Source organism: Mytilus trossulus, chromosome 2 (assembly GCF_036588685.1).
Source record: "Mytilus trossulus isolate FHL-02 chromosome 2, PNRI_Mtr1.1.1.hap1, whole genome shotgun sequence".
NCBI classification, from domain to species: Eukaryota; Metazoa; Mollusca; class Bivalvia; order Mytilida; family Mytilidae; genus Mytilus; species Mytilus trossulus.
In genome coordinates, this window is record NC_086374.1 from 25,799,504 (window position 1) to 25,812,073 (window position 12,570).

Here is a 12,570-nt window from a genome sequence, read left to right on the forward strand (position 1 = left end):
TCCAATATGTTATCTGTTAATGATCCCTGGTGGCCTCTCCTGGTACCTCTCATGTTCAACATCATTGTATAGGGAGTGATGCATGTGGCTAGAGGAGAAGGCTGATGCCATCATTAACCTTATCAGCATATTCCGGTATTCTAATCCAGAGTGATAAAAGATGTGTATGATCTGGTAGAAAATTTAGACTCATTAGCATAACTAACTTTTTAATTTTAGACTGTTATTGGAAAATTTAATATCAATATATGTATTATGAAATAACTATATAATTATATATCACAATATATACTTGGTGTATTTTCAGATGAAATAAAAATAAATTACAAAAAAAATATTGTCAAATAAAATATACCTAATTTTTTATGTTGCAAAGAAAGGTTCATAAACTGAGAAAAAGAAGCCTAATCATAAAGAATGTAGAAAATATTATTTTACCATGATTGTCTTGGAAAAATCTGAATTTACATAACGTCAATCTTTGTTCTCTTGATAGGTTCATCATACAATCTGCTTCCTTTTTAGATTTCTCTAACTTCTGTAGAATCACTTTAGAAGGCTTATTCTTTGGTGATGTCAATTTCTTTTTAAATTTGTTCTTCTGACTTTTTTCACTCTGTTAACAAGCAGTAAAACTAACATACTTAATGTTACAATTTGTACATCTGGTAGTAAAATTAACTTAATATAAGGCCTAAAATAAAATATTGTTTGTTTCCCCAATCCCGACCGACCCGGAAAAATCGCCGCGACCGGAATAATTTTATTGCCGATTTTGTGTAGAATTTTTTTTTTATCGAAATTCATGTGGTGGTGCGGTGCTCCTATGAAATGGAAAAATTCAAAACATAAGACATAAGAAGGAGACGCTGTTCTTCAAAGCGCCTTTGAAATCGGCATTGTTGAAAACGCCTTGATGACGCGACTTGGCTTTCTTCTACCACGTGGTCTCGGGTCTTTACGATATTCAGAACAATATTCTCTAGACTGTTCATATATTTACATGGACGCCGTCCTGTCAGTTTTTGTTGCCGTTTATTCGGCTGGAAACTTTAAGAAAGACTTGGTAACAAATGTATTGCGCAAATTTACGAAGAAGGAAATGTTCGAAGACATATGTGAGGACGTGATAGCCGATTTGAAATTGACTGAAGAGAAGGAGGATGCTCGTGACAAAAAACACATCCGTGTATCTAAAAAAGTGGTTCTACAGAAATATTTTGTCCACACTACGATGATGACATGAAACTGGCACTAGACTTTAATAAAGACTTTTTGTTTATGTAATTTATACATGTTTCTCGTTTCTCGTTTTTTTTTATATAGATTAGACCGTTGGTTTACCCTTTGAATGGGTTTACACTTCTAATTTTGGGGCCCTTTATTTCAACAATTCAACATTTGTTTGATGTGTTTGGACTTTTGATTTTGCCTTTTGTTTTTGGATTTTCCTTTTTGAATTTTCCTCGGAGTTCAGTATTTTTGTGTTTTTACTTTTTATACAAGCCTTTATATATATATAGCTTGCTAGGTGTGAGCCAAGGCTCCGTGTTGAAGGCCGTACCTTGACCTATAATTATTTACCTTTATAAATTTTTATTTGGATAGAGAGTTGCCTCATTGGCACTCATACCACATCTTCCTATACATATTTAAGTTTTTGAAATTTTGCATTGACATTAATATTGATGGGACCTCTAAAGAAAAAGAAGCCTCCTCCTCAAATGTTGTCAACACCTTTGACAAAATGATGGGAGCCAGTCAAGCTGTCAACAAACTTTTTAAGGGAAAAGAAGAAGTTATTAACAAGTTAACAGGTATGCATAATAAGTGACCGTCCCAACATCTATTTCTTGCAAGCAAAGGTAGACTTTTTTAGGATAAGGAGAGTCTCCCCACCTTTGTTTGCATTCTTTTTCTTGCTAATTTTCAAACCCTTTACCTAAATTCCCTAATGATTTCCTTACTAATTTAACCTGAGGCCTGAAAACAATTGATTTAAATTAATCATTTGGTCCCTAATAAAAGCAGATCACTCCACACTAGTCTTGTTAAAGCAGACAGCACATGCATACTTAACTAACTAGAAGGCTGCCACAATGGTAACTGTTGGAGAATCCAGAGCATTTGACAGACTGCTAACCAAGTATGACTACTGTTGTTGATATGTTATCACACCTGAAGGAATGCTTTAATAGTATTCCCAAAAGATTTTCTTATCATTTTTAATATATAATAACATGGTCTTGCATAGCATGATTTTGTTACCCAACATTGAATGAAATTTCCACATCTAACATACACTCTGTTCCATTGAGTTATTCAGTGTTTGATATGGGTTCAATGTTCAAATCCTTTTTCAGTGGAAAATTGCATACTTCAATGAACGGTATAAACTTCATTCTACTAGTACACTCTGATGTTGAACTTGGACAGATTTCTGACAGATTATACTGCTTAATATAATAAACAGAAGGCTCAGTATTTTAGACATTTTCTTCATTGAAAATTCCCAATATATATATATGTTCCGGACCATATGAGTATTTGGACCATACGCGTTTGGTCATGACCATATGAGTATAATACTCGTTTAGTTATTAACGGGCCGGACCATATGAGTATTTGGACCATATAGGTATATATATTTTTTTCCAATTACATTATAAACGTTTCAATAATACAAAAACTTTATCTAAACTAGAGGCTCTAAAGAGCCTGTGTCGCTCACCTTGGTCTATGTTCATATTAAACAAAGGACACAAATGGATTCATGACAAAATTGTATTTTGGTGATGGTGATGTGTTTGAAGTTCTTACTTTACTGAACGATTTTGCTTCTTACAATTATATCTATAATGAACTTTGCCCATTAGTAACAGAGAACTATATTTGGTAAAAATTTACATAAATTTACCAAATTAATGAAAATTGTTAAAAATTGACTATAAAGGGCAATAACTCCTTAAGGGGTCAATTGACCATTTAGGTCATGTTGACTTATTTGTAGATCTTACTTTGCTGAACATTATTGCTGTTTACAGTTTATCGCTATCTATAATAGTATTCAAGAATACCAAAAACAGCAAAATTTCTTTAAAAATTACCAATTGGAGGGCAGCAACCCAACAACCAGTTGTCCAATTCATCTGAAAAAGGACAGATAGATATTGACTTGATTAACAATTTAACTTCTTGTCAGATTTGCTCTAAATGCTTTGGTTTCATAGTTATAAACCCAAAACTGCATTTTACCCCTATGTTCTATTTTTAGCCGTGGCAGCCATCTTGGTTGAATGGCCAGGTCATCGGACACATTTTTCAACCTAGATAACCCAAAGATGATTGTGGCCTAGTAGTTTCAGTGGAGATTTTTGTAAAAGATTACTTAGATTTACGAACTAGAGGCTCTAAAGAGCCTGTGTCGCTCACCTTGGTCTATGTGCATATTAAACAAAGGACACAAATGGATTCATGACAAAATTGTATTTTGGTGATGGTGATGTGTTTGAAGTTCTTACTTTACTGAACGATTTTGCTTCTTACAATTATATCTATCATGAACTTTGCCCATTAGTAACAGAGAACTATATTTGGTAAAAATTTACATAAATTTACCAAATTAATGAAAATTGTTAAAAATTGACTATAAAGGGCAATAACTCCTTAAGGGGTCAATTGACCATTTAGGTCATGTTGACTTATTTGTAGATCTTACTTTGCTGAACATTATTGCTGTTTACAGTTTATTGCTATCTATAATAGTATTCAAGATAACCAAAAATGGCAAAATTTCTTTAAAAATTACCAATTGGAGGGCAGCAACCCAACAACCAGTTGTCCAATTCATCTGAAAAATTCAGGGCAGATAGATATTGACTTGATTAACAATTTAACTTCTTGTCAGATTTGCTCTAGATGCTTTGGTTTCATAGTTATAAGCAAAAAACTGCATTTTACCCCTATGTTCTATTTTTAGCCATGGCGGCCATCTTGGTTGAATGGCCAGGTCATCAGACACATTTTTCAAACTAGATACCCCAAAGATGATTGTGGACTAGTAGTTTCAGTGGAGATTTTGTAAAAGATTACTTAGATTTATAAAAAATGGTTAAAGATTGACTATAAAGGGCAATAACTCCTAAAGGGGTCAACTGACCATTTTGGTAATGTTGACTTATTTGTAGATCTTACTTTGCTGAACATTATTGCTGTTTACAATTTATCTCTATCTATAATAATATTCAAGATAATAACCAAAAACAGCAAAATTTCCTCAAAATTACCAATTCAGGGGCAGCAACCCAACAACCGATTGACCGATTCATCTGAAAATTTTAGGGCAGATAGTTCTTGACCTGATAAACATTTTTATCCCATGTCAGATTTCCTCAAAATGCTTTGGTTTTTGAGTTATAAGCCAAAAACTGCATTTTACCCCTATGTTCTATTTTTAGCCGTGGCGGCCATCTTGGTTGGTTGACCAGGTCACGCCACACATTTTTTAAACTAGATACCCCAAAGATGATTGTGGCCAAGTTTGGATTAATTTGGCCAAGTAGTTTCAGAGGAGAAGATTTTTGTAAAAGATGAATTAAATTTACAAAAAATGGTTAAAAATTGACTATAAAGGGCAATAACTCCTAAACGGGTCAACTGACCATTTTGGTCATGTTGACTTATTTGTAGATCTTACTTTGCTGAACATTATTGCTGTTTACAGTTTATCTCTATCTATAATAATATTCAAGATAATAACCAAAAACAGCAAAATTTCCTCAAAATTACCAATTCAGGGGCAGCAACCCAACAACCGATTGACCGATTCATCTGAAAATTTTAGAGCAGATAGATCTTGACCTGATAAACATTTTTATCAAATGTCAGATTTCCTCAAAATGCTTTGGTTTTTGAGTTATAAGCCAAAAACTGCATTTTACCCCTTTGTTCTATTTTTAGCCGTGGCGGCCATCTTGGTTGGTTGACCAGGTCACGCCACACATTTTTTAAACTAGATACCCCAATGATGATTGTGGCCAAGTTTGGATTAATTTGGCCAAGTAGTTTCAGAGGAGAAGATTTTTGTAAAAGATTACTTTAATTAACGAAAAGTGGTTAAAAATTGACTATAAAGGGCAATAACTCCTAAACGGGTCAACTGACCATTTTGGTCATGTTGACTTATTTGTAGATCTTACTTTGCTGAACATTATTGCTGTTTACAGTTTATCTCTAACTATAATAATATTCAAGATAATAACCAAAAACAGCAAAATTTCTTCAAAATTACCAATTCAGGGGCAGCAACCCAACAACCGATTGACCGATTCATCTGAAAATTTCAGGGCAGATAGATCTTGACCTGATAAACATTTTTACCCCATGTCAGATTTGCTCTAAATGCTTTGGTTTTTGAGTTATAAGCCAAAAACTGCATTTTACCCCTATGTTCTATTTTTAGCCGTGGCGGCCATCTTGGTTGGTTGACCGGGTCACGCCACACATTTTTTAAACTAGATACCCCAATGATGATTGTGGCCAAGTTTGGTTTGATTTGGCCCAGTAGTTTCAGAGGAGAAGATTTTTGTAAAAGTTAACGACGACGGACGACGACGACGACGGACGACGGACGACGACGGACGACGACGGACGACGGACGCCAAGTGATGAGAAAAGCTCACTTGGCCCTTCGGGCCAGGTGAGCTAAAAATGGTTAAAAATTGACTATAAAGGGCAATAACTCCTAAAGGGGTCAACTGACATTTCGGTCATGTTGATTTATTTGTAAATCTAACTTTGCTGAACATTATTGATGTTTACAGTTAATCTCTATGTATAATAATATTCCAGATAATAACCAAAAACAGCAAAATTTCCTCAAAATTACCAATTCAGGGGCAGCAACCCAACAACCTATTGACCGATTCATCTGAAAATTTCAGGGCAGATAGATCTTGACCTGATAAACATTTTTATCCCCATGTCAGATTTCCTCAAAATGCTTTGGTTTTTGAGTTATAAGCCAAAACTTGCATTTTACCCCTATGTTCTATTTTTAGATGTGGCGGCCATCTTGGTTGGTTGACCAGGTCACGCCACACATTTTTTAAACTAGATACCCCAAAGATGATTGTGGCCAAGTTTGGATTAACTTGGCCCAGTAGTTTCAGAGAAGAAGATTTTTGTAAAAGATTACTTTAATTTACGAAAAATGGTTAAAAATTGACTATAAAGGGTAATAACTCCTAAACGGGTCAACTGACCATTTTGGTCATGTTGAATTATTTGTAGATCTTACTTTGCTGAACATTATTGGTGTTTACAGTTTATCTCTATCTATAATAATATTCAAGATAATAACCAAAAACAGCAAAATTTCCTCAAAATTACCAATTCAGGGGCAGCAACCCAACAACCTATTGACCGATTCATCTGAAAATTTCAGGGCAGATAGATCTTGACCTGATAAACATTTTAACCCCAGTCAGATTTGCTCTAAATGCTTTGGTTTTTGAGTTATAAGCCAAAAACTGCATTTTACCCCTATGTTCTATTTTTAGCCGTGGCGGCCATCTTGGTTGGTTGACCGGGTCAAGCCACACATTTTTTAAACTAGATACCCCACTGATGATTGTGGCCAAGTTTGGTTTGATTTGGCCCAGTAGTTTCAGAGGAGAAGATTTTTGTAAAAGCTAACGCCGGACGCCGGACGCCGGACGCAAAGTGATGAGAAAAGCTCACTTGGCCCTTTGGGCCAGGTGAGCTAAAAACAGTGATGGTTTAAAACATGACAATTTTTTTAATTTTATAATCCAAAAAACTACGTAAAAATTTAATATTGATGCCATAGTTAGTTTTCATCGCTTGTTACATTCGTGCATATAGGTTTGGATGACACTCACTTCCACACGGTATCATAGTTTTTTTTTAGATCTTTTTCATTTACACATTTTGTTTGCGAGTGAAAAACAAGCCTTTTTTGCAGCTGCGTACAGTGATACCGAGGTCTTTGGCAATTCTGATGTCTACGGTGTTTTTAAGAAGCTCTAGATCTCAAATATCGTAAAATGACTGCAATACACCATCTTCACAACACAACTTAAATAAACTAATAGTATACTACTTTCCAGTGATTTCTTATGTAACAGTTCATTAAGAAATTTTTGGAATTTAATTTTTTAGTCGACATATTGCCATTTACTCGAAATAACAAATCGGTAATGACCATTGGTATAAAATGTGTTTACTTTAAATTTGACAATTAAAGGGAAACTTCGCAAAAAAATCAAAAATTGATATTATGTTCATTCTGTATAAAAATGCTCAAATTCATGAATATTAAAGTTTTATTCTGCTAGATAAGAGATCACCATCGATTTTAAATTAAGAGTATCAATTTTCTCCGGTCGGCCATTTTGTTACCTTCTCCGATTTGCACCCAAGATATGTCTAAGGACCAAAACTACAGTAACCCGATGAAGTTGTAATTGCGTGTCGATATCTTGTCAATCGTACGGTTGTTTTATCCGACTAGTTAACTATAACTAAGTTGATACGGAAAATTTTCTTATCTTTTTTTTTTAATAACCATGATCTGTTATTTTTAACAATTATGATAATATTGGAATTAGTTAAAAAGTAAAAATTTAAAATCATAAATAAGTGTTCCGTGAAACTTGAATAGACCACTTTCCAGTTCATCCGTCACCGGCAAAAACTCGTCAATTATGCACGCCTTTATGACGTCATTTACCAGATCGAGGGGCTCGCCTGTATCCCTGCACTATTTACGTTCATCAAGCGTCTTAGTGATCGTTTTTGTGCAGGATAAACTAGAAATAATGGTTGCTCTGTAGGTACTTAATGACAATTCCCTAATGACAGCAGTGTTGATTGTCTATTTTCAGAATTCAATTTGCCGAATAATTCGTACAATATAGAATTATAATTTTCCAACCACTCGCTCAACATTGTAAGGAAGTGACGACGCCCCTAAATGCACAAATGACGGTGATAAAGGCGCGTATAATTGACGAGTTTTTTCCGGTGACGGATGAACTCGAAAGTGGTCTATTGTTTTCGGAAATCTAATTAGTTCATAATTCTTTTATGTAATAAACTTTATTCAAATAAATTAGGATCTTCGCTCCACTGATCACCTGCATGGCTAAAGGTATTACTCCCAAAGGTATTGCAGGGGGGGTGACACGTCCAGGTATTCAAGCGATTTCCTGTCGAGCTTGCAAATTCATGCATCGTTTCACTTCTTAGGGTATTGATCAGTGTTCACGGCCGATAACTTATAACTTTCCATTTTGAACTATTAGGTGTATAATATGCATCTCTATCTTGCGTGTCCGAAAGTGATATTATATACTAGTCATTACTAAACTCATACGCTTGTTTATGAATAACATTTCTGATGTAAAGAAAATTATTTATAAAAATACAGATAATACTTAAAAATAAACAACAGATTTGAAGAAATAAAAATCTATATACATATTTTTTGTCAATGGTGAAGGACAGATCGGACAATACCAGAAATTTTGATTTAAAAAAATGTACGCACTTGTCGACCATTCGTATATACGCCAGGATAAAAAGTTACGGAACTATAGCGCAAATTCAAATATATACATGTATACATTTTACATAAGAAAGAAACATACATTTTGTGTAAATTGGGGTAAAAGTTTTGTTAGTAGACTAGTCCACGTATGCCAACAGTATCATGAGTATGTAATCATCAAATGTCGAAAGACTATTGTATACCAAAAGAAGAAGAAGGAGAGATTTAATAAAATTGAGAAAGGAAATGGTGAATATGTAAAAGCGACAACCACCCGACCATAGAGCAGACAACAGCCGAAGGCAACCAATGGGTCTTCAATGTAGCGAGAATTCCCGCACCCATAGTTGTCCTTCAGCTGGCCCCTAAAAATATGCATAATAGTACAGTGATAATGAACGTCATACTAAACTCCGAATAATACAGGTCAATATATAACTTTCTTTGGCTCATCGAAGTTATGGACATTTATATATCAATTAGATTGTTCTCGAATAAAGGAAGAAATTCGTCATCATCACAATTGTTCCGACATACATGTTATTATATATGTACGCAACTGGACGTACACTAATAATCCCTAAGGGATGTGAATATTTTCCAGGAAAACTTTAGAGTATCAAAGTTTTAAATCAATTTCGGGATTTATTTTCTTTCTTGATATTCAATGACAGCAATTTAAAGAACAAACTGCTTGTCCGCTTTATGGGTATTCTTGCCAGTTGAAACAGACTTATAATAACATTAAACAATAGGGAAAAATGACATTAAATTCGTTCTGGTTTTTTTATACATTGTTGGTCAAATAGCTTAAGTATTATATATAGTTGGGACTGATATAGTTACGGTGTGAGACGATGACTATTTTGTTAAGGACATTCCCGATTATGTATAAATTTTGTTGATGTTTTTCACACTTATGTTCGTAAATTTTGATTCCATTCCAAAAAGATTCTTAAATTTTCTGTCAATTTTTAATTTTTTTTATCAAATATCTGAAGTATTCGTGCGTTGTGAGATTTGAAATATTTTGATGAAAACATTAATTCCTAAATAGGTAATTAAAGATAACTTTGGATGGACTAAATTATATAATTGCAATTGTTAATGATCTGTTTGAAATATTTAAGGCTGCCGATCCTAATCTAAGATAGTACAATTTTTAGTTCATACACTCGTGATTAGAAGGCTATTTTTATTTATGAATTTATACTTCAATTAAAATAATTAAGTATTTTATCGTTACTGAATTAATCAAAAGTCATAATTCATTTAAAAGTGATCTTATCATGCTTATGCAAAATATAAAAATATACAACAGCTATCCAGTTGTTGTGCGACCTTATTATTCCTGTTAATTAATTTATTTATTTTTTACATTTCTGCAGGGACGTCTATAAGTCCTTGATTTCTGTGTCTAAAACTTTGACTGACTCCCGTTTTCAATTCATACGAAATGTTGTTCACACCTTCAAGCTAGTAAACCGTGACATCTAGATTTCACTGAATGAGGATCGAAGGATTTAGAATTACATAATGCTAATCCTTAAATTACCTTGAGTTAACCGACGCACTCAACATTCTTTAGGTGTCACAAAACAATACACATTTTATTTCCACCGTACAAGCAAGTGAAAATGTTTGCTGGAATGAAGCAAAAAGGTCAGAATTCAAACGTGTATTTTTATTGCACTTTTGATCATGTCAATTTCATATGTTTGTTTAAAGTATTTGTAGAAAAAAATCATAAAAATGTTCTATTGTATGAATTAATTTTTTTATTAAAATTCGTTTTAAAATATCCACACGATCTAATTTTAAAAGTTGCATGGCTATCACTTATTTATAGCTATACCAAAAGTCGTCGATGTGCTTTAAATCGCGTTATTAGGTGGTTAACGAACAAGACTTAAATGAGATATTTTCACTCCCGGCATGCATCAAAGACTTAAACTACGTCACATAAGTCAGGAAGTTTCAAGAAATAAAATTAATAATTCCCAATTTTCTCCTTTATTAGATTTCATATCAAAATAAAACTTGGTGAATATGTTTTTTATGGTATTATGAACATAATAAGATGAAAAGTGAAAAATCGCGAATTATCCCTTTAAGTAAAATTGACTATGTAAAACTTCTTATTTTTCTTTAGCTTATCTTTTTATTATAATATAATGATAAAATTACCTATATGATAGCGTATTTTGAATGAACGGTCATACCATATGAAGAGTTTAGAAGTATTAAAAGTTAACTATAACAGAGTGTTAATTACCCCGACCATACGCGTATGGTCAGACCATATGAGTATATACCCATATGGTCATGACCATACGCGTATGGTCAAAATACTCATATGGTCCGGAACATATATACAAAGTACTCTAGGATATTATTTTTTTTATTTATTAATGATCTCTGTTGTTCTTTATTTCAGGTGATGCTGTTGAAGGCGTGTTGAATGTGCACCTACAGATAGACTGTGACAAACACATGTTGAATTCATGTATTATGACTCTACTGTGGCACAGCCTGATATATGTGCCTTCTGTGCAGCTGTGGGGGCAACAAAGACTGTGTCATTAATGGAAAATTACCACCCAAAAGAAACCCAATTAAATAAACTATTACAAATTATACATAGAGTTTTATTTAATAAATCTGACATGAGGAAACTGATAGCTTAATACACCCTAGAATTTAAAATACAGCCCTATAATGATGGTTTGTAATTTCCTATTTAAAAGTACAAAAAAAAAAAAAATTACCAAAAAAATAAAATAATTTACCTACCTACCTACCCTCTCCTGACTTGATAGGGTCGGGTTTGGGGAAACAAACAATTATTTATTTTTGGCCTAAAATCTTTGTTTAAAATTTTGAAACAGTATATTCAAACATTACCTTTTATTTAATGAGAAAGCTGCACCATCAGGGCATGATACACCTGTTGCTTTTTTCAAACAATAAGGTTCCATAACTCCTCAATGTCATATCAGAAGTTTATCAGAAAAGCATAAGGGATGTTATTTTCAAAGATACAAACCAGTCACTAAATTCTTTTATTAATAAATAAAACTCCATATAAACTCAGAAACTTAATATCTAAAATCTATAAAAATCAAAAGTGTGTCAACAGATATAAACAATTCCCTTTTAAAGTTCATCAACACTGCTCAAAGCATTTTTGAGTTGTCCGAAATCTAGAAAATCCCCCTTTTTGATGAAATAAATCCAATATCTCAGAAACATAATATCTTAAATCTATAAAAATCTTAAGGGAGCTTGTGTCAATAGATATAAACAATTCACTAAAGTTTAATATTAAATCACGTATTAAATGTGCGTACTAAAACTATGGAAAATGAATTGATCACAAAACAAGAATGTGTCCATAGTACACAGATGCCCCACTCGCACTATCATTTTCTATGTTCAGTGGACCATAACATTGGGGTCAAAACTATAATTTGGCTTTAAAATTAGAAAGATCATATCATAGGAAACATGTGTACTAAGTTTCAAGTTGATTGGACTTTAACTTCTTTAAAAACTACCTTGACCAAAAACTTTAACCTGAAGCGAACGGAGGAACGGAGGCACAGACCAGAAAACATAATGCCCCTCTACCATCCTAGGTGGGGCATAAAAACTGAACATTATTACAATGGCACACAAAGAAGCCATAGGAAATATGTTCTTTATCAACAGGCATTTAAAAGTTTAATTGCTTTTTTAGGTGTATACCTTCATTTTGTTTTATTCTAGGCATTTACATATAACTTACAGACTGGGACTGGCTATCATCCATGTTATCTTTAGAATATAGACGAACTCTATCAGCTTTAATCCATGCATGAGTATGTGATAGTCCTAGGAATTCAACATGGTATGTAGACAGCTGATTGTTGCTATCCAATTCAAACTGTAGTCCTGAATGTGGATCTCTTGTCATCACTGCTGGCCATCTATTGAGATATCACTTTAATCTAGTATTT

The 12,570-nt window shown here is 33.3% G+C and overlaps 1 protein-coding gene across 4 annotated transcripts in view; it reads right to left on the reverse strand.

The window, feature by feature from the left end:
* The window catches only part of LOC134706843 (uncharacterized), a 42,333-nt gene that overhangs the window by 14,081 nt on the left and 15,682 nt on the right, over window positions 1-12,570 (reverse strand). For all 4 annotated transcript variants that reach the window (XM_063566154.1, XM_063566155.1, XM_063566153.1 and 1 more), the window contains 2 exons: window positions 12,360-12,540; window positions 439-616 (listed from right to left, as the gene is read on the reverse strand). In XM_063566154.1, coding sequence (XP_063422224.1) covers window positions 439-616; window positions 12,360-12,540 — 359 coding nt within the window. The remainder of the gene's footprint in view (window positions 1-438; window positions 617-12,359; window positions 12,541-12,570) is intronic.